Genomic DNA, 23,095 nt, shown 5'->3' on the forward strand with positions numbered 1-23,095 from the left:
GTATTTAATGCATTCAATAATTTCATACAAAATATGCATACAATATAGGCCTACATATGATTATGATGTATACAAAAGATACATATAAAGTCAGTTACTTTTCCAGAGTAACAAAAATATATTCTTTCTGCCTCCTTTATGCAAAATACAATCATTTAGAATCATGTACTTTTTTATGAATTTTATTTATTTATTTTTATTTTAGAAACGATGACAAAACCTTATTTTATTTGATTACAAAGCTAAAACATTAATATATTCAAAAAAATTGTAGTGACGACAATCGCCAGTCTTTGCTGATTCGTTCACGTGACAGTGACGTGAGGTCTGATTCTGGCGCCGGAAGTAGCGTGCAGTTTCAAAACACTCGCGCCACTAACAGACGTCACAGAAGCTAAACTTGTAGTCAAGAATTTATAACTGAACTACAATAAACCCTTATAAGACTGCAAGATTTATCGTTCATTTCGGAGATTGGATGTGTTTACATACAGAGCAATCCTTTATCGTACTGGAGTCTTGATCGGGAGGTGAGTGTGGCCTGCAGCTAAACAGTTTAACTTAATCCACGAGAGCGTGCTCGCTTGTTATGATTAGTGATGGGCAGACCGAGGCTTCGTGAAGCACTGAAGCAGTTGAAGCAAATGTGTCATATTGTTTCGAAGCTTCGAATCAATCTGACACCTGTCTCTACGGCGCCATCTAGTGGTCATTTCCATGTGTTGATCTGAAATACCTTGACAATGATCCATGTAAAAACAATTGTTTTTAACATCTGTCTGACAACTACATGATCTTGGTTTTGTAACCTGTAGCCTCGTCATTGTAAAGAACTATATATATTTTGTTTGTTATACAAAATGAACATTAATAAAATAAATAAAGCCACAATGTGTCACATTTGTCACAAAACATTTTTATTCAAAAATATGAATTGCTCTGCTGTTGAAGGACTCAGCTGACTTCTTTTTTTACATAATTTCTCCAGCCTTTGAAAAAATCCTCTCACAAGGGACATTTGTTGCTGGCATGCACAAATATTTTTGGATGATGTAAATACATGGATGATGTATTGTTGCAGAAGGCTAGCTGCCTATCACAATACACACATCTCACTTTATTTGGTGCTTCCAAATGGAAATGCTCCCACACCACAGATGTACGGCATCTCTTGCGTGCAGCCTCCATTTTATATATTCTATTAATATATCTATCTATATATCACCTATCTATATCTATATAATTCTATATATCTAACTTATGCTGTGCTATCTATCTGTCACTATCTAACTTAGCCTATATGAATGTGTCACTATATCTATCCTAACTATATGTCACTGTCTATACCTATCAGTCAATAGCCTATATCTTATTTAAATCTAGCCTAAATATAACTAACCAAAGCGCACTATAAATCTCACTGCTATCACAAAATCACCGCTATCACAAAATCACTCTCCTCTCACAAAAACCCACGAGGTGAAGATGGATTTACTTCACTTTTAAACTGTGGTGAATTAGGTTTACAGATGTGTGACTGTGTGGCTTGTTCCCGCCCCCTTTAATCAACGCAGTTTCGGAAGGCGCCACCTGATGAAACACTTTGAAGCTTCATTTAGCCATAGTCACGTGACATGGGTGTTTCGAATCACAGTTCGGAGCAGTGTTTCGAAACATCTGCGCTTCGGGATCTCGGCAAAGCCCCGAAACGTCTGTTTCGCGTCTGCCATCCCTAGTTATGATCCATAGACTGTATAAAACAGTTATGAACAATTTCATTCTAGTTGGAGTAATACGTTTACTATTTATATTACTATTAAGTCATTATATGCAGTTAAATGTCTTGCCTCTTTATTATACTTTCGAATGGCGCTTTGTTTTTCTGGTTAGGACCTGACACAGTGACATTTCGTGTTTGTGTTGTGATCGGAGACATGCAGTCGTCAAACAAATCAACAGGCATCAGTCCCCGCACTGCAGCTCACCCTCACAGCCCCTCCACCAGCGCCTCGCCACGATACGGTGAAAAACAGCACATGTCAAATTATAAATATGTGACCCTGGACCACAAAACCAGTCATAAGGTCCATTTTTTGAAATTGAGATTTAGACATCTCATGAATGTATTGATGTATGGTATGTGATGGGACAATATTTGGCCGAGAGAAAACTATTGGAAAATCTGGAATGTGAGGGTGCAAAAAATATTGAGAAAGTTGTCCAAATGAAGTCCTTAGCAATGCATATTACTACTAATACATTTTTTGATATATTCACGGTAGGAAATTTACAAAATATCTTCATGGAACATGATCTTTACTTAATATCATAATGATTTTTGGCATAAAAGAAAAATGTATCATTTTGACCCATACATTGAATTGATGGCTATTGCTACAAATATACCCGTGCATCTTATGGGTTTATGATGTTTTGTGTTCCAGGGTCACATATGTGAAATGAATAATGATTAATAATGGTTCCTAGCAAACTATAGTCTAAACTAAAACCTGGTAAATCTGCTCCAAATGTGTTGAATTGTTGTCACGCCTTATATTAATTATGATGCCTGTCATCCAACTTCAGGTTTTTTAGATTTCATGGATGTCGGCGGCACAGTGACCATATCCCAGGAAATTGCAAATCTAACAGAAGATTCAGGGCAGGACCTGGAGGCAGACGAGAGTGTTCAGATCGGATCAATTCAAGGCTCAGTTGTTGGTCTGCGCTACTACACTGGGATGGTAGGGATCTTCACATTTGACTGTGTGTGTGTGTATGTATGTATGTATATATATTACACCGATCAGGCATAACATTATGACAGGTGAAGTGAATAACATTGATTGTCTCTTAATCACTGCACCTGTTAGGCAGCAAGTGAACATTTTGTCCTCAAAGATGTGTTAGAAGCAGGAAAAATGGGAAAGAGTAAGGATTTGAGCGAGTTTGACAAAGGCCAAATTGTGATGGCTAGACGACTGGGTCAGAGCATCTCCGAAACTGCAGCTCTTGTGGGGTGTTCCCGGTCTGCAGTGGTGAGTATCTATCAAAAGTGATCCAAGAAAGGGTCAAGGGCCAAGGCTCATTGATGCATGTGGGGAGCTAAGGCTGGCCCGTGTGGTCCAATCAAAAAGACAAGCTCAAAGTAGCTCAAATTGCTCAAGAAGTTAATGCTGGTTCCGATAGAAAGGTGTCAGAATACACAGTGCATCACAGCTTGTTGCATATGGGGCTGTATAGCCACAGACCAGTCAGGGTGCCCATGCTGACCCCTGTCCACAGTCGAAAGCGCCAACAGTGGGCACGTGAGCATCAGAACTGGACCACAGTGCAATGGAAGAAGGTGGCCTGGTCTGATGAATCACATTTTCTTTTACATCATTTGGATGGCCGGGTGCGTGCACCAGAATGCACTATGGGAATAAGGCAAGCCAGCGGAGGCAGTGTGATTATTTGGGCAATGTTCTGCTGGGAAATCCGGGGTCCTGCCATCCATGTGGATGTTACTTTTACACGTACCACCTACCTAAGCATTGTTGCAGACCAATGACACCCTTTCATGGAAACGGTGTTCCCTGGTGGCTGTGGCCTCTTTCAGCAGGATAATGCGCCCTGCATGCACAAAGCAAAAATGGTTCAAGAATGGTTTGAGGAGCACAACAACAAGTTTACAGGACTTAAAGGACCTGCTGCTAACATCTTGGTGCCAGATACCACAGCACACCTTCAAGGGTCTAGTGGAGTCCATGCCTCAATGGGTCAGGGCTGTTCTAGTAGCAAAAGGGGGACCAACATGTTATGCTTGATCGGTATATATGTATAAATATAATTCATCTCATCAGAAAAGGCATTTTCCACACAGCTATATTTCTTTGAGTCGTGCTCTTGTTTAATAGTATCATAATATGCAAGAAAGCAGTATTATTTATTGCAGTACAACATGGTTTTATATATTCGCCATGAACTGTATTCTCCCGCCATCTGTACCCGCTTAATTCCTCTACATTTGACAGGAACGGGTGATCTGCACACCTGACCTGTCCCACCACACAGTGTACATTACCCTCTAGTGGTTTTAAGCAAAACACAGAATATTCTATTATGGCTCTTTCAATCTAGCCGGGTTCTACCAGACTACCGTACATTTAATTTGTACAGAGAGTCTGGCCACTCTCCATTGACAAGCGTTAACTTCCTTGAAGGCGGGGAACTCTATTGAAGTTTAAAACTGTTGGATCTGCCCAGAGCCACTCTGGATCTGCCATAACCAATCGCTAACGTTTGGTCGTGACGTATGTCATCTCAAACTAGCGCACGACATCAACGTCATCGTTGTTGTTCGCTGATTGGACCGGTTGAAATTTGACCGGAGAAAACCAGAGAATATACCGCAATCCCAGACGGAGTACTGAAGGAAAATGAAAATTGAGCTGAAGTACGTAGGAGGGCGGAACCAGGCTACCTTCAATCTCATTTAATAACTGGAATATTGTGTGATTGTGACGTGGTGTAGGTCAATAAAGGAGAGATGGTGTCTTTGGTGAGAGAGCCGCAGAATCCCTATGACCGAAATGCCGTGATGGTTGCCAATGTGTATGGAAGTCAGGTGGGGCACATCAAGAAAGAGCTTGCAGCCCCATTGGCTTACATTATGGACAACAACTTGGCCAGGGTGGAAGGGTACTGTAGTTTCTTCTTTTCTACAAATATTTTTGAAGTGATTTGGGAAGTATGCAACTGATTTGATTGCATCAGATCTCTTTTGTGTTTGATCTCTTAATAGGGTTGTGCCCTTTGGGACTACTAATAAATTCACAATGCCTGTGAACCTCACGTTCTGGGGCAAAGAGGAGAAACGAGAAGCTGTGCATAATCAGATGACACGCTATGGTTTCAGACTTGGCACTGACTTGAAAGGTTGTTTTTTTCCCCCAAATGACATACATGGCACTCGTTTATTTATTCAATACTTAATGTTCTTTTGTGAACACTTAATGCTTATATGATTGACGTTATGTTATTCTCTTAGGAGGTGCTAAACAAAGATCTATGGGTAGAGATCTGCTTGGATTGTCATCCAAAATATCTGCCATTCCTTTGACTGTAGAAGAGGTAAATTATAAGATTATTATTATTTGTCTAGTATGCTTTAGTATGTTAAAATCTAGATAAGTGGTTCTTAACTTTTTTGTTTGTTTGTTTTCTTTACTTTTTACACTGGACCCAACACAGTACTATCAAAAATGTCTGTATAATCAAACATGGAAAAAATATTAGTAATATTCAAATATTACATTTAAAAAAAGTTACAAATAACCATAATTATTCTTGTTTTAAGTTCATTTAACCTTTTAACATTTAAGTTCCTTTATTTTTGTTACATCATATCAGCTGAAAAATGCCTTTGACAAGCTCTTTGATGATTTGATGGAAGACAAAACCAGAGAAATGGAGCCAGCAGAGGTGAGCACAGACAAAAAGAACACAGCTGTCTTTGTACTGTCAATGTCATCCATCAGTCACTTACAGATGTCTCTGTTAATGTCTGTCCATACAGGCAGTGTGCACTCGTCTGCTCCCACATCAAAAGCAGGCACTCTCATGGATGACCTCTCGTGAAAACAGCGACGATCTGCCCCCATTCTGGGAGGAGAAGAGTGGCCTTTACTTTAACGTTCTCACTAACTTTGCTGTGAAGGAAAGGCCAGAGAAAGTGCTTGGTGGGATATTGGCTGATGACATGGGGCTGGTGAGAGGATCTTAGACTTGTTCTTTTGGTACTCAATATAAGCCCTACTAGTGCTCAGAACTTTAATGCTGTGTTTCAGGGCAAAACCCTCACCACCATTGCCTTGATAGTCTCTAATTTCCACAATGGGAAACCTCTGCCACTGGAAAAATGTGTAAGATGCAGATGAAAATATTTATTTAACAGATAAAGCATGTGTGTAAATGAAGTGTTGTTGATATAATGAATTTAACTGATTACTGTGACCTTGCATGTATTGTAGCCAGAATTTAATTATGAACATATCCACAAAAAATGTTTTTCAGGAAGAATCATCCATGCCTTCTACTACCAGAAAGAAAGCAGCCTCAAAAGGTAAATATGTCACAAATGTCTGTAAAACTGCAATCCAATCTAAAGTGAAAAGTTACATTTGTTGTAAAATACTGACACACAAATTGTATATCATTTTTTTTATGTACAGAGAAATGTGGAGACCATGAACAGTCTCAGGAACCAGTGGGGTCGTCCCCATTGAAAAGACTGCATGCTAATAGTGCCACTGCTGACACCATTGATGAAGAGGCACCTCAGAAGAAAGGTTCGTTTGGCTTTTAAGTCATGATGCAATGCACAAATATCATCTGGGGTCAGAAAGATTTTAAAAATATTTTTGAAAGAAGTCTGTTCACCAAGAGTCATTTTATTTGATCCGAAATACAGTAAATATGGTTAAATATGACAACAACAAAAAAAAAAATATATATTCTTTTGATAGCAAATCTGTCCACTCAAGTCTTCAGTCACATGATTCTTCAGAAATCATTCTAATATGCTGATTTGGTGATCAAGTAACATATAACAATAATAACAACTACTATTAGCAATGTTGAAAACAGTTGTGCTGCTATCATTATAATTCTTTGGTTATAAAGAACTGCATTTTTGTTTTGTAACTATGTAAAGGTCTTTGTCACTTTTGATTAATTTAAAGGATTAGTTCACTTCAAAATGAAAATTTCCTGATATTTTACTCACCCCCATCTCATCCAAGATGTTCATGTCTTTCTTCAGTCGAAAAGAAATTATGTATTTTGAGGAAAACATTCAGAGGCTCTGCGCGATCCCAGACGAGGAATAGGGTCTTATCTAGCGAAACAAAAAATTGAAATGAATATACTTTAAAAACCTAAATTGCTCATCTTGCACTGCTCTGCGACGTGCCACGGATTGCGTAATCACGTTGGAAAGGTCACGCCAGACGTAGGCGGAAGAACCGACCCAAGAGAACGTGCAAGGACTAATATAAACGAGCGCTTTGTAAACACATCCGTCTACTGTGACCTTTACGACGTGATTGCGCAATCCTTGGCATGGCGCAGAGCAACGCAAGATGAGCAATTTAGGCTTATTTATTTATTTTTTAAATGGTCGATCGTTTCGCTAGATAAAACCCTATTCCTCGTCTGGGATCGCGCAGAGCCTCTGAAGCCCTTCAAAGCGCTTTGAAACTGCATTGATTTTGGACCTTCGACATTTTGGTTGCCATGGAAGTCTATGATGGGGAGAAAAAACCTGGAATGTTTTCCTCAAAAAGTCGTTCTTTTCAACTGAAGAAAGAAAGACCGAACATCTATCAGGAAATTTTCATTTTGAAGTGAGCTAATCATTTAATGCATCTTTGCTTAATTTCTTTCCCAAAAACACTTTTACATAGTATTGTATGTCAGTTTGCATAAAAGTGTCTGACAAACACATGCATGTAAATGTTAATAATAATTGTTGAGTTTGTTTTTGTCACACTTATTTGTGTTTCATATAGCAAAAACTACAAAGAAAACCGCTAAAAAGTCTGCCAACACCAAGAAAGGTACCCTTACTTCTTGTCCTTTATTTTTCAGGTAAACTGAAAGGCAGATATATTTTCAGTCACAACTGACTTTGTTCTCATTCTCTCAAACACAGGAGCGGTTTTGCTGGATGATGTGGACTTCGCTGCCGCTCTGGAGTGCACTTCCTCACAGGCTGTGCCTGCCAAAAAGAGTGCGAAGAAGAGTTCTGGTGGGTGTAACATTAATGACCTTTTCGTCAGTTAGTTTATTATTGTATGAGAGAGTTTTACAGGATGCAATCTGCTTTGTGTGGGTTGTAGGCAGTGGTAAAGGCCCATCTGGAGTCGGTGGAGGGTCAGGAGCCAGAGCCACTTTGATTGTATGTCCCGTGTCAGTCCTTAGCAACTGGCTGGTGAGTGTTGAAAATCTGTCCACTGAAGTTTTTTAATGAAATGTTTAAAAAAAGTCATGAACTCACATTGCTCTTGTTTGGACTTCATATCCGTCCAGGACCAGTTTGAGCAACATATTCGAGCTGATGTCACATTAAAAGTGTACCTGTACTACGGCCCTGAGCGCAGCCGATCTGTCAGCCTTCTGTCTGGGCAAGATGTGGTTCTCACAACATACAATGTGCTTTCATTAGATTTTGGGGTAGGTGGATTTAAAACAGTCCTGCTGTTTTTCCTGTTAACATTGCCATTACATGATACTGTATGCTGAGCCATGCTGGAGGTTTTACCTGTGGAATTAAGTTATAAAAATAAAATAAATTTGGCATAAAAGCTTGGCAGGGTGCTATTTGCACTGTTATATTTATTTACATTGTGTAAATAGTGGAAATAAAATATTTTGTTTGTGTGAAGTATTAGTTAGATGCCAAGTGTAAATGGAGTTAGATTGCACCTCAGTGTACTGTTGGACATTATAAAATGGTATGCAGTTAAAACATATTCAGTGGATATTTATTAAAATCATTCTATCATTCATTGGATCTGCTGACCAGTAAAAGTGTCCAAGAAGGTCCACGTTAACAATATGAGCTGTGCACATCACAGTCAGCATACCAGTCCGTCCGATCAACATGAGGACACCACATCCAATTTCATTTATAAGCCTATTAAATAGATGTTAAACACTTTATTCCTACTATTGAATACAAATTTAAATTAAAATAAACACCTCTCCGAGCTGATAGGCGATGGGAACATTTTTAAGGGAAAAGATTGTGACTGGAAAAATGGGATTCAAATTTAAAAGCTAAATCCACTGCCCTTACTCTTCACGACACTGTCCCAATTACTGGCTTAGTTTCTTTTGTGATTTTTGTCTGGCTGAACTAGACAATGGTTGCCGGAGTTAGTGTAAATAGCCTCTGCCAACAAGATAGGTGTTAGTAGACACTCTGTAAAAACTTTGGACTAAAGCCTCGTGCACACCAGGGCGGTTATCATGCGCTTATCGTCAGCGTTTTTGAGACGTTTTTCGACGCGTCTTTTTGTTCATACCCAAGCGATTTTCACTGCCTTGCAAATTCACTCCCTGACAGTAGATGGCGCTTATTGAAAAACAGAAATACCCCGGCACAAAAGGTGGCGCTGCGCAACTTTACGTCAAGACTTTGTCTGTTTAGACACCAAAGAGACCAGCAGCTCTACTTTCATCTTGCCTCGTTGCATCTTCTTCTTCGTCTACTTGCTTCCTCTTTGTCGTCGTCTTCTTAGGTATCAATGTGTGCTCGGCAAGGCCGTTTTGCTCCACCAAGTCGTGTTTTACTGTAACTTCAGCAGCTCCAGGCACGTGAACAAAAGCACAAATCTCATTGGTGGACCAGTTTTTAACGCGGCGCGTCAAACCAAAAAAACAAACCCAATGCTTGTTTTTTTTAAAATGCCGCTTTTATGCCTACCGTTTTGCAGGTCGGTGTGCACACTCACATTGGCACCCTTTGTTTAGTCACAAGGCGTTACATGTCAGCGAAAAGCACGCGCAATAATTGTCCCGGTGTTCACAAGGCTTTATGGTGAAATAGAAAAGTAACTTTGACTCCCCCCTGCAGAATAGAGCCAGCAGTCCTCTGCACAAAGTGAACTGGCTGAGGGTGGTGCTGGATGAGGGCCACGTCATCAGAAACCCTAGTGCTCATCAGAGCAAAGCTGTCCTGGGGCTCCAGTCAGAGCGCAGGTGGATCCTGTCTGGTGCGTTGCCTCATTAATCTCTCAATCCTGGATTATTACATGTGAATATTACCAAAAGGACAGATCTTAATGCCAATGAAGTCAATGTCAGTTGTGTATTTTTACCTTCAGGAACTCCCATTCAAAACTCGCTAAAGGATCTGTACATGCTTCTGTCCTTTTTGAAGCTGAAGCCTTTCGATGTGAAGGAGTGGTGGAACAGAATAATTCAGAGACCCGTGACCATGGGTGACAGATTTGGACTAAAGTATGTCAACAATAGCTGCGTCCCAAATCACATACTTTCAATGTATTGAATTCTCTATTGTATAACTGTTATCAGGAACTTGCAAGCACTGGTAAAGGGCATCACACTGAGGCGCACCAAGAACAGTAAACTGGCTGGGCGCACGGTGGTGCAGTTACCCGCGCGGAGAGTGTTTGTGCAGCATGTGACTCTCTCTGAGGAGGAGAGGGAGGAGTATGAACAGGTCAAGAGGGAGGGCAGGAACATCGTCGGCAGGTGAGCACTTTTACTACAGATTTGAAAAGCATCTATATAACAAAGAGAATAGAAAACGGTAACCATTTGTCTTTCCAGGTATTTCCAAGAAGGAACAGTAATGACAAACTATGCCGACGTCCTGGCCATCCTGGTCCGTCTGAGGCAGTGCTGCTGTCACCCCAGTCTTGTGGGCAAATACACAGCAGGTATAAATTAGAGATTAGACAGTCGCTGATCACATTTAATTAAATGTTAAAATTAAATTATACTAATAATTAAAATCATTTTTAAACTATTTAAAATTATAAATTAAATGAATTTAAATTGTATTCTATATTAAAGGAGTAGTCCATTTTAAAATGAAAATTACCCCATGATTTACTAACACAGCTTTATAATGGCCATTGAGTTTGAAACTCAAAGTGAACTACTCCTTTAATTTTAATATTACAATTATTAAATAGATTCTAAGCTTTAACTACAATGCCACAGCAGCATCGCCCCAATCAGATGTGTTGTGATGACCCCGTCTTTGTGAGAACAAATGTTTTGGATGTTTGTTAGGTGATCTTGGGACCCCTGGTGAGCTGCGGGAGCGTCTCATCAATAAGATCACATTGGTGCTGAACTCTGGCTCAGACGAAGAGTGCGCCATCTGTCTAGACTCCCTACGTCAGCCTGTCATCACCTACTGTGCTCATGTGTACTGCAGGCCCTGCATCTGTGAGGTCATCCGCTCAGAGAAGGTCAGTATCTCAGAGGTTTGCTATAAAGACTACAGTAAAGACTTTATTGTGTGTTGGTTCTGCATACGGATTGTTCCTGTCTCACAGGAGCAGGCCAGATGTCCCCTGTGTCGTGCTCAGATCAAGACTAAAGAACTGGTGGAGTATCCCGGAGAGGAAGTGGAGGCTCAATCTGCAACTGGGGAGAACTGGCAATCAAGTTCCAAAGTAACTCTTAGGCTGAAATCGGATGGAACTCAAAGGAGACTATACAATTATTCAATAATAATAATACTTGCTACTAAAGCCCAAAGTATACTTCAGCCACCCGCGTAATATCCGCGTGATGTAATTTTCGTCATCAGGAGGATCCGCGGATAGTGCATGTCCGAGTGTTTGAAAACAGTCCATTACGCGTCTTTCAATGCTCACGGCCAAAGGAGTATACTTTTGAAAGTCTCGCACGGTGAACTGTCTCAAATATTTCAAATAAATTCAGATTTATTTAATTATTCCTTTTATTCATCAAGGACATATTAAATGGATCAAAAGTGAAAGTAAAAACTATTCTATTTCAAATAAATGCTGCTCTATTCATCAAAGAATCCTGAAAAGCAGCACAGCTGTTTTCAACATTGATAAGAAATGTTTCCCAAGCAGCAAATTAACATATTAGAATGATTTCTGAAGGATCATGTGACATTTAAATAGAAAAGAGTTATTTATTCCTGTGATGGAAAAGCTGAATTTCCCGTCTTGACTATGTAGTAAAATGTAATTTTAAATTTGTAATATTTCACAATATTACTGTTTTATTGTATTTTTGATCAATTAAACAGCCTTGGTGAAAAAAAAAACAAAAATGAAACGATGACCATCATTTAGATTTTTTGGGGGTTAAAAACAAGTAAATAGGACTAGAAATTGCTTCAGAAAGGCACATAAAATAACTGCCCTTCAGGGCTTAAATAGCTCTTAGTAAGATGAGCAAACATTAAGACTTAAGATTCTTCAGAGGCTAAAGAGACTTGTGTTGGTCATTTATGAGCAGCCAAAGTACTTAAGAATGAAGTGTTTCTCTTTATACAGGTGGATGCTTTGATGAGCCACCTATTGAAGCTTCGCAATGAAGACCCCACTGTGAAGAGTCTTGTGGTCTCTCAGTTTACCAGGTTTTTGGATCTTTTAGAGGTTCCTTTGAGGTACAGTTTTCATTCCTGAGGCTACTATAAACAACAGACTTTACTACATACTGAAAAAAAAGTAGTAGCTGTTAGTGGTTTAGTGTGCTGACGCTGCTGCTGTCTGCAGAGAATATGGGTTCTCTTTCACTCGCCTGGATGGCTCTATGAATCAGAAGACCCGAACAAAGGCCATTCAGGACTTTCAAGACTCCTCACCTGGAAGCCCCACCATCATGTTACTGTCACTCAAAGCTGGAGGGGTTGGGATTAATCTAACTGCTGCTTCTCACGTCTTTCTGATGGATCCAGTGAGTTGAATTCTCCCAGGATAGTGTCAGCCACTAGGTGGCAGTGATGTCATGGTTTGATTCTGTGTCCATATACATCTATAATGGGGAATGAATAGAGGCTTACACACTCAGAGCTCATTTGTTTGTCTTTTTTTCCCTGCTGTTTTTTCAGGCCTGGAATCCTGCCGCAGAAGATCAGTGTGTTGACAGATGTCATAGATTGGGCCAGACCAGAGATGTGGTGATCACTAAGGTACAGTCTTTTGATTTATGCCATGGCAGGCGCACAGAGGAATGATAGCGGCTAATCCCAGTAGTTATTATTGCACACCTGGCGTTTTTCCTCAATGGTAACAGATAGTGCCAACAAATGCAACAACATAATGTTAATGGCTTCCTTAAACAATGATTGACTACAATGTTTAAATTTTTTTGCCAGAATTGTGACAATACAAATCAAGATTTCAAAAAACTAGTTGTACATTTGGGAGATGATTGTTACATCTTTAGAGTGTGATGTTTGCTGAACCAGTATTAAAGTGATAATTCACCCTAAAGCCACGGACACACCAAACCAACAGTCAGCCATTGAGCAACGTCTGGCTTTTTTGAGCATCGGCTGACTTAGTTTTTTCTGTGTTCAGCACAGTTGTCTCTAGTTGGATGCCATTTTGTTTTTTTGGGTCGATTCAATTTGTAGAAATTGGTGTTGGGCCGGCGGTGAGAGAGAACTGTTCAGCTTAGCGAACAAGCCTATAACATGAAAATGGTAATATCTCACCTTCATGTCGCTCCAAACCTGTATGACTTACTTTCTTCTGCAGAACACAAAAGATGGTATTTTGAAGACTGTTGGTTACCAGACAATTTTGCAGACCATTGACTTCCATTGTATAGAAGAAAAAAAAAAAATGCTCTCAATATCTTCTCTTAAGGCGGGCATACACTGTGCAAGTTTAGACACTCGGGAGGTTGTAAGATGTTGCATACGGTATGAGTTAGTTAACTTGATAATCACGTCAAAGCAGCTGGTTCACGGCACGACTATCCACGGCGAGCTGGAAGCAACCATGTGAGTTTTTGCGCCAAACACAGACTTGAGTTGTTGCAGCTATAGCTTCGGATAGTAAAAAAATAAATACAAATAATTTGTTGTAAAAGCAGAGAACAGCAGCTATTCCTTTCAACAGAAACCACCAGACAGTAAGTGCATGCATGTGTGTGCACACTCTGTATGGTTGCAGTCACTTATAGCCTAATAATACTCGATTTAGCCTGTGCCTGTGTTTAGTTGTGTATGATTTGACAGTAGGGAACAGCCTATACACTGTTGAAAATCAGGCTGACTCCCCAAACTTTTTAAACATGTTTAAAAATTATCGGGAGGTCATGAGGTTCTTGTTACGTGCTCAGCTCGTCTCGTAATTCCTCACATGCTGCGAGCCCCGACCATATGAGTATCAACAATTTCCACGCGAGTGAAAATCATCTGTGAGCTCATACGACAGCAACAACAACAAACGCATTGTGTACACCCGGCTTTATTTTCCACAGAAGTCAGTCAGTCATACAGGTTTGTAATGACATGAGGGTGAGTAAACAAGGACAGAATGTATTCTGTTGCACTTTATTTTAGAAAGTACTGGTAATATAAGGAAACTACATGGGTTTAGGTTCCGGGTTAGCACCTAGTTATAATAACCAAGTTATTGTAAATCGCTATAATAAGTACATAGTATGTACATGCGGAATAGGACTGTAAATGTGCTACCACTATCCCTTTTAAGCATTTTTTTTTTTTGCTCATACTAATGAACAGTGAGCGGTGACAACGGATTCGACTCATGAAATGGATCCTTAAATCACCCTCTCAAGCGAGTTAGTAGCTTGAATGAGACCACTCATTTGATTTAGTTAATTACACTGAACAGAGTAATTCAGTTGTACAAGATTCAAAATAAACCAAGAAACAGTTTGAGACAGTATAATTGACATTTAATAACTGACTGATATTCATTGGGGTGTAATATGAGTATAGTAAAATCCAACAGAGTCACAGAGTTCTTATTGTAATAATTCAAATAGTGTCTACTATACTGAGGCCAAATTGTAAGGTTGGATTGGCTGTAAAACGGAGCGACATTTTGAAAATCTACATTTAACAGGAATAAAGATTGACATTTACGCAGCACATCAGGATTATTAGACTGACAGCATCAAGTTAAAACAAATTTTTACTAAATACAGTTCTAGTTTATGTAAACTATAACCATACTAGGGGGTTTATTTTAGGAGAACCGTTTGAGTTATTTAAAAAAAAAAACCTGAAGTCTCTTGTTTTCTGTTGTGTTCAGTTTATTGTGAAAGATTCTGTGGAGGAGAACATGGTGAAGATTCAGAAGAAAAAGCAGGAGCTTGTGGAGAAGGCTTTCGGAGTGAAAAACACTCAGGACCTAAAACAGGCACGGATAGACGAGATCCGAACCCTCATGGAGATTTAGTGTTAGTCCGTTCATTTCAGATTATTTACTTTAAGACAGCACTTTTTTGTTTTTTTTTCTCTCCATACACGATCTACACAATGTCTGTATAACTTGTTCTAAACGAAGTCGGTTTGGTTGTTCAAATAATGCATTTCAATAAACACTATGCTGTCAGTCTTTGTGCATGAACACTGGTTTGAACCACAGTAAATTGGGACTTCTGTTACTAGTTCTTTATTTCAGGCATTACAGGTGGGGGCAGAGTTACAAGGAGGTTATAAACTAGTTATCAACAGCTACAGCATTAACAGTAGTAACTAGGTGTAGCAAAACCGTTGTCTCTTAACCCTGCTACGGGGAGACTACTCAATAGGCAAGAGTGGAGTGACCTTGGTTCATACAATAAGAGTTGAAGTGTATTGGAGCCAGTAATGTGCACAATGTCTTGCAAAGGTGGTTATTAGATTATTAATACTGAATGTGGAGTGGTGTACAGTATATCTGGGATGCTGAAGTCATTTACAAGGTTTGGTATCATTTTGTTTGCTGTACTTTCTACAAATGTTTCTGATCTTTACAAACACATGAAGGGCAAATGAAAGAAAAACCTGAAAGTTGTAAGACTTTATATTATGGTATTTTGAACAAAAAGACAACTATTGTCTTGTTCAGTGAGATCAGAAACAAAACGTCTCCTCTGGAAATGAGGCAAGTGACAGACAGTGTCGTTCGAACAACTGTCGCAATCACAGCATTTAAGAGATGGAGTAGTTGAGCTGCATAGATCTGGACTGGTATAAAAATCATAGGAGGCTTGTTTTTAATGGTTATGTCCTGTACATACCCAAGTACAAAACTAGATCTGATGATCTGTTCCTAAGTGCCTCTCACTTTAGGAAAGAATCTAGCCTTTTCTCTATGTTGTCAAAAGAGTCCACTCCCATGTAGTCAGCTTGGCCCTGTTCCCACTTCTGTTTCCGTTCCTGAGAAGACATCTGAGGTGGAGGGGGATGATGGGATATGTGCATCTCCGCCACATCAACGTGAATATCACCCTGAGATGGAAAAAAAGAAAGCATAAATTGTAAATGCAATAGAATTGTTTTACATTTACTTTTTTTAAAAGGCTATAAAATAACAGACAATCATGTTAATACAGATATAAGGGATTTAATAACTTCCTAGTAATATATGGCACAACTCAAATAGAATTAGTATTTAATAATTCAACATAAAAAAAGACTACTTAATTTCTCTCCTGCACAGTAAGAGAAAGCAAATGTAGTTTAGTGAGCTATATATAAAGGGGTTTAGAGTTAGAACTTAAAGCCAATATAAAATAAAACTTGCCACTATGTATAGCCTTAATACGCATTCTTGGTCTTAAGATGCGTTCACATTTATAGTCGCAAATTTCACAGGGGAAATCCGATCTAAATTATTTTAACAGCAATTCAGGCAATCAGGTTTCATTTCATATGAGGGAAAAAGATTTCCCCACTCAGAATTTGCAAGAATTTTCTGTTGGTCACAAATTTGTCGTCCAACAGAAAGCTGCTTGTGTTTGAAAGTAACTTGAGAATAAAATCAATATTGAATAATGTAACCACACCTTTATTTTGCAAGATTGGGGAAATTACTTTTTTTAATTAAGTATTTAGTAGGGCTGCGCAATATATCGAAATATCGCAAATGTACATATCGCAAGGGCACGCAATATCGGAATGATTTTAATAGGCTACTTCAACATTGTGAAAAGTGGACGTTTTAGGTTGATGCATATAGCAGAGAATAGACTGAGCACATGACTGTTACTTATGTGACTTGCTTGACGTTAAAAAGAGTTAAACGCAATAACTCCTTGCAGTCTTGTGCGGTCTACACCGAAACGTGCGCACAAGCCGTTCTTTTTTTTCGTGTCTTGTTACACACAAACTATCAAAATGAAATGCACACAGTTGAGTCAAAATGGCTGTATTGATGAGTATTCATGTAAACAAAAAGTCGGTTATGCTTTAAGTGAAAGATATCAGTTGGGGAAAGAAATAGATTTTACGCACTTAAAGCAATATCGTATCGCAAATCGAATATCACACAGCCCTAGTATTTAGTATATTTGAATCTTTATAAATTTAATAAAGGACCAGTCTGGTATTAATGACACTATTATACGATCCAATCAATTTAAAACATCTTTTCCCTCATTAAATGTCCAATTTGACTTGAAATACTACATTTTAACCACAATACTGGCCAAAAACGACCTATAAATGATAATTGTGCCAGTTTCAGCAGTGGCGCTTACCTCTGTGCATCCGGTAAGGAAGGGCTGGTCACCATATTCCTCCTTCATGATGGGCAATACTGAAGAACAGAAAAGCTCCCACCATTGCATCAAGTAGTTGGGGAACATGCCAGAAGCATCCTGGGATTGTCCCTTTATTGTTTTGCTTGTAGTGTCATAACTGTAATCCCACGGTTTGACTTTGCCAAGGAAATGAACAACCTTAGCATCACTGCCGTATCTAAGGGAATAAAGAATGATCAGATCGCGACCGGCAAAAGGACAAGGACTCAGAATTCCCAAACACTGGCCAACCGGAAGCGCTAAAGTGGGACCTGCCAGTTATAATACCTAAACATTTTTATAAAGCCAGTGTCATGGGTGCATTCAAGATATGTCAGTTTGTGGCATACAGGTACAAACTGCATTTAAATTAGATCCGAATGGGAGCCTTACCAACCAGAGAACAGTACATGTTGCTAATGCAAAAGATCATGTAACAAACTATTCAAAATGACATTTAGGCTCTGTGCATGGACCCTAAAATAGCCCCACTATTTTTGGAGGGCAGTATGTATTTGGAGGAAGTTGAGGCTCAAGGCCAGGAACAGAAAGGATTTCTGGTGCTGGCTTCATCTCTGGTTTCAATGTTGCTCTGTGATGGGGCTCTCATTTGACCTTGGCACGGCTAATTACAAATACATAACATCTACAAGCAAACCTAACATTCATAGAATATCGAGAACAAGTGAAGCCAACCCCTCAAACAAAGGTCAATCCATGAAGAACCCAGTAACCCATCTGCTCGAACACCTAGCTTTAAAATCACTCACTGCTTGAATGCTGGGAGATAGGTGTAGATGGCGATGCTGCTGAGGTTATAGATGAAAGGAAGGTGTTTTGAAATATCTGCCGTTGCCCAGTCACTGAAGAAGCTGTTGAGGACACCCTGATCCCCACCTGATGAAAACAAAGCAGACAAACCGTCAGAATTAGAAATAGCACCGAAATATGAAAACTATTTACAGAAGGTTGTAATCTTCCCTAAACAGATGAAGCAATTAGAAGATTGCTTCAGGATACACTTGCTTTGCTGTTTGCTTAACCTTGTCACTTGGATTTTCACTGGGCATGTCAGCAAGGAAAAGTGACCTCAGACCAGCTGACCTCAGATTATCAGTGAACATGAGACTCATGTTACACATGAAAAGCACATGATGTCCTATACATGACTATGACCGAGAACATGTAAAAAGGATAGTTCAATCCCCTCACGTCGCTTAGGTCATTCCAAACTCTTATAACTTTCATTTCTCTGCAAAACAAGGACATTGTTGAATGAAACTTGAGATTTCTGTCCCTCCATTGAAAGTCCACGTAACCAAAAGTTTGGCATAATAAGGAATCCATATGAATTTAGTGGTTTAATCCAAGTCTTCAGACAAGATCACTTTACATAATGAACAGATTTAACTTTAACAGATTAAACTGCTCAATTCATATGTTTGTTTTTTCCTTTTATAATCTATATGAATTTAGCTTTTTGAAGCATCAAAAGTTTTGGTTACATGGACTTTCAATGGAGTGACAGTTCTCTCATGGTTCATGAAAAACACCCTCAGTTGTGACAAATTAAAGTCATATGGGTTTAGAACAACTACAGACTAAATGACAATTTTCATTTTTAGGTGAACCTCAAAAGAACTTTCAAAGATGGGCCATATGCTTTAAGGCATTGTGACTGGAACTAATCAATCACACTACAAGAACCCTCTGTATGTTGTGCTATATATACAGAGAGATAAACATGATGCAATTGTGGTTTTTTGAAAGCTGAGTGACACGGAGATAAAACAGAAATACGATAGCCTCAAAGACCTTCAAAACAGAGGTCTGCTGATAACTTCTGGGGTTCAATTCTTTGCTCAAGATTAGGTCTCTAAATAAAGAGCCAACCACAGAAGAGTCCTTTTGTTACATTGATTAGACAAAGCACAGACACATTGATGACGTGACAATTACAGTATCTTCGATAATTAGCTGTATAAATGCACTGGGATTGAATCTGCACTTACATGTAATCAATCAGGTATAAGCTGAGGTTTCGGAATTTCAAAAAGTACAACCAGAAGTTATTTCACAAAATGTAAGTAGGAGTCTGTCATATAAGAGGCCTTTGTTTATTTCATCCCACACCGAGCCTAGAAATAACTCCCTCAGGTGGAGTGGTGCACCCAAAAAAAGAAAATCACAGAGCCAACTTGTGTTCAGCCTACACGACTGATAAAGAACTCAGTCATTGCCATGTTAGGCTCTAGCAAGTTTGCACAACTCTTTTACAGCCCATGGTTTAAATATCTAATACAAGTTGTGCTGGAAGAGTGGGACCATTTTTTTTTCTCCACGAATGAATTCCTAAGTAAGGAATTCAAATTCCTGTTTAAAACCAGGAATTAAAATACAGTTTTCTCAAAACATAACACCAAAAAGTGTCACTCACCATCAAAGCTGCCATTCTCTGAGCAGGCGGTGAGAAGCTTCCCATGCGTCTCATTGGAGGGCCGGAAGACGAACACACCCGAGTTAAAGCAATCAGGCCAGCCGGGATCAGGTGCAGCGGAGAGCTCCTCTCTCTCAAATAACTCATCTATGTTAGACAAAACCTGGCGACAAGAGGGAACACCGTTAAAAAAAACCATGCAAGACATCATGAAAACATCACTACCAGCACTGAGAGGCAGCACTCACTAGAGTATCTGCATCCATAAACACGCATTTGGAGTATTCTGTAAGAGTCCAGCAGTGGAGTTTGGTGAAGGTGACACCCAGGTCAGGTCTCTTCATCATGGCCAAGTGTGCAGCATCCCCACTGTCCAGCACATCCACCAGCCTGACCTCATCATAGACTTTACGAAGCACTGCTCTGAAATATAGCACACAGAGCAAAGTGAAGCCGACTGATGTATAAAGGCCTGAATTTCATTTTGGAAAATGTGGGGGAATGCGTTTGATTGTTAAACACTATAAAAAATAAAAAAAAGTTGTTACTCGAGCTGTTTCTCATGCGGCTTTATGCATGCGCGCAAAGAAAACCATCCCTCAGAGAGTGCGAGTACTGAAGGGTTTAAAATCATTTGAATGTTTAAATTGGTAAGACTTAAAAAGATGTGCAGATGATTAACTTTAGAGACCCGATTGTGCAAGTGACAATTCAGTCAACTGTCCCGGCTCCCGAAACGTGCGAGTCTGGTACCTTGTGCAAATGCAATGTGGTGATGTTATGCGCATTGAGAGAGAGAGGACACGTCACGCTGTTTGTGAAATTATGTCTCACATAAAGTTTTAAAATGACTGATTTGATTTTATAATCTGTGTGGATTAATTTACAACCTACATACCAAAGGGAAAAAAGGTTTGCAGGAATGTCCCGGATTATAATTGCGAGACCTGCAGGAATGATTAAAATTGTGCAATACCATGCCGAAATTCGAGCCTTGTCTATGGATAACATTCTGCACTGTGGACGACAACAAATACCCTATGTGACACAAAGCAGTTGAAAACCCATCGACTTGCGCTGTGCAACAAAACACAGCAAACTCTCTACCTGGAGGGTTCTGAGACATGGGGGCCGATCAGGGCCACTAGTTTCTTCGATGTGTTGTGGTTCCTCAAGGAATTGCCAAGGACCAATGCTCCTTTCGCATAGTTGTCAGTTGTAGCAAGGGTGACAAAAGCCTGGTCTGCATTAAACACAAAAACACACCATCATTACTTGCGTATTCTAATACAGGTTATATCTTTATATTGCACAAACAAAATATCCATTATCCACCTTATTTTTAAACGAAAGAGTGGGCAGACATTTTTAACTTGAAAGAGTCTGACACCAGAAGACAGAAGCTTTACAAATTCATTTGTTTTAGCTGTACAAAACGGTCCATTATGCTGCTTGATGTTGCAAACTGATATGTTATATTATTTTCATGCATTATAATCATTGTAGTCCAAATAGTTTTACTGTTTACTGCACTGTTATTCTTTATTACTTAAAGTCAGCCTGAAACGGAATGCGATTCTTTTCTTCATTGTGACATTTGTATGGAAGTTTGTTTCCACCAGAGAATAAAAAAATTAATATAATTGTGACAATTCTGACCTTTTCCCCCCCTCACAACTTCCGAGTTTACATGTCGAAATTCAGGCACTTTTTTCTGAATTGTAAGTTATGAAGTCAGAACTGTAGGATATACTCACTATTCTGACTTTTCGCCAAATTGAAATATATGAACACAATTGCAATATAAGCTATAAGGTCCAATTCTGAGGATTCTGAGAAAAGTCAGAATTGGGAGCCAAAATGTCAATTACCTTTTCTATTTTTTATTCAGTGACATAAACAAGCTTCCATACATCCAATCAAAACGGCTTCAGAAAAAAAAAAGAAAAAAAAAAAAGACTCGATTTATTCCATAGGGAATTGATTGGATCAGTGTGGCTAATACGATATGATAACAGGTTGTCCCGCCCTCGAGATAGCAACATCAGAGAGGAGTCATCACAATAGGAAGTTATTTTATTAAATATTGTGATATCAACAATTGAATTCGTGATATCAGAAATGCTAATTGATGATATCAAGAATTCAATTCCTGATATCAACAAATTAATTTGAATGGCAGCCTATGGTGACATTTCACTATTGAAAATACAATATCAAGAATTTTAGTTGAAATTGAATGGTTGATATCAAGAATTCAAATCCTGTGAATGAATAAAAGTTAAAACGGCTTGCCATAGTGGCACTGCCAAGCAATGACTATTGCCTAACAAAAACAAGTTACCATTTGCGTTCATTTAAAAACAACGTATGCACTAGCGCGTGCGGCATACGTGTTAGATAAACTGATTGCAACACATCCGAGCGAGGGCAAACGCTTTTACTCGCTGTGATGATAGACACTCTTTACTGCCGCAATGAACTCAAACGGGTTAGAAGTGACAAACTAACGGCAGCTCTTACTGCAATACAGGCCAACGGCTGCTCAAACAACTGCGTACGAGAGGCGACTAGGCCATTTACGCAATGGAGCAGACTCTAAACGGTTTATATCGTCAAATATGACATGACAACGCGGTCTACACAACGCTGAAATGAAACTGAAGCTGTAATATCGAACCAGTCCTGCGAACTCATGAGGAAGCGCGTGGTTTAAGCTGAAACGTTGATCATGCTATTTGTGCAAACGCAACTGTTATTTACTTCATTTTACAGACATAGTCAATGTGTGACGTCCATAATGTTGCCTACCTGCCATGACTCCTATAACAGCCAGACCGAACCAAATACACGTCTTCCGTTAGAAACGCTGGGAGAGAAGCTGTACGCGTCTGACAGAGGATTTATACTAGTGACATGACTTTACATGGTCACATGACCATTGACAACAGACACGCCCCCACACGCTCCACATTTTGCTTCAAAACACGTACAAAGCTCACATTTTCAAGATTTAAAAAAGTAGTTGTGCATACTTTTAAATAATTAAAGTAAAAAATGTTTTCCGTTCATGTTCAAATGCAGTTAAAATTATTTTTTTTGGTCTCAGCATAGCCTAACAATTGAATTGTCTAATTTACTTCACACTGCAAATTATTTGGTTCTTACCAAGACCCCCCCCCCCCCCCAAAAAAAAAAACCTTTGATAATTTATCTTGTTTTAAGGTGTTTAACTTTACACTATAATCTTAATTCAAGAAATCTTGTCAAGTGAAATTATCTTGCTGCATGCAGGACAGATAATTTCACTTATTTTGAGTAGGCTATCTTTTCCCTAAGATTTAGTGTTTTTATCTTGTTTTTAGACACCCCTTTTTTGCAGTG

At 39.2% G+C, this 23,095-nt stretch overlaps 2 protein-coding genes across 2 annotated transcripts; one reads left to right on the forward strand and one right to left on the reverse strand.

Moving 5' to 3' along the window:
• Positions 1–322: 322 nt before the first annotated feature.
• hltf (helicase-like transcription factor) lies at positions 323–15,111 on the forward strand. The gene is made up of 25 exons (XM_079819099.1): positions 323–530; positions 1,891–2,022; positions 2,587–2,744; positions 4,517–4,683; positions 4,787–4,920; positions 5,033–5,115; positions 5,395–5,466; positions 5,561–5,752; positions 5,832–5,906; positions 6,058–6,106; positions 6,216–6,332; positions 7,554–7,601; positions 7,697–7,792; positions 7,884–7,975; positions 8,074–8,217; positions 9,623–9,761; positions 9,873–10,008; positions 10,084–10,263; positions 10,342–10,451; positions 10,810–10,991; positions 11,079–11,198; positions 12,060–12,172; positions 12,282–12,462; positions 12,617–12,697; positions 14,799–15,111. The coding sequence occupies exons 2-25, from the start codon at positions 1,935–1,937 to the stop codon at positions 14,943–14,945; spliced, it is 2,904 nt and encodes a 967-aa protein (XP_079675225.1). The 5' UTR covers positions 323–530; positions 1,891–1,934; the 3' UTR covers positions 14,946–15,111.
• On the reverse strand, positions 13,972–22,660 carry gyg1a (glycogenin 1a). The gene is made up of 7 exons (XM_079819106.1): positions 22,523–22,660; positions 20,819–20,954; positions 19,960–20,134; positions 19,712–19,874; positions 18,045–18,171; positions 17,233–17,452; positions 13,972–15,982 (listed from the first exon to the last, which is right to left on the reverse strand). The coding sequence occupies exons 1-7, from the start codon at positions 22,527–22,529 to the stop codon at positions 15,815–15,817; spliced, it is 996 nt and encodes a 331-aa protein (XP_079675232.1). The 5' UTR covers positions 22,530–22,660; the 3' UTR covers positions 13,972–15,814.
• Between the last annotated feature and the right edge of the window lie 435 nt (positions 22,661–23,095).

This window comes from Gobio gobio, assembly GCF_949357685.1.
Source record: "Gobio gobio genome assembly, chromosome: 6".
NCBI lineage: Eukaryota > Metazoa > Chordata > Actinopteri > Cypriniformes > Gobionidae > Gobio > Gobio gobio.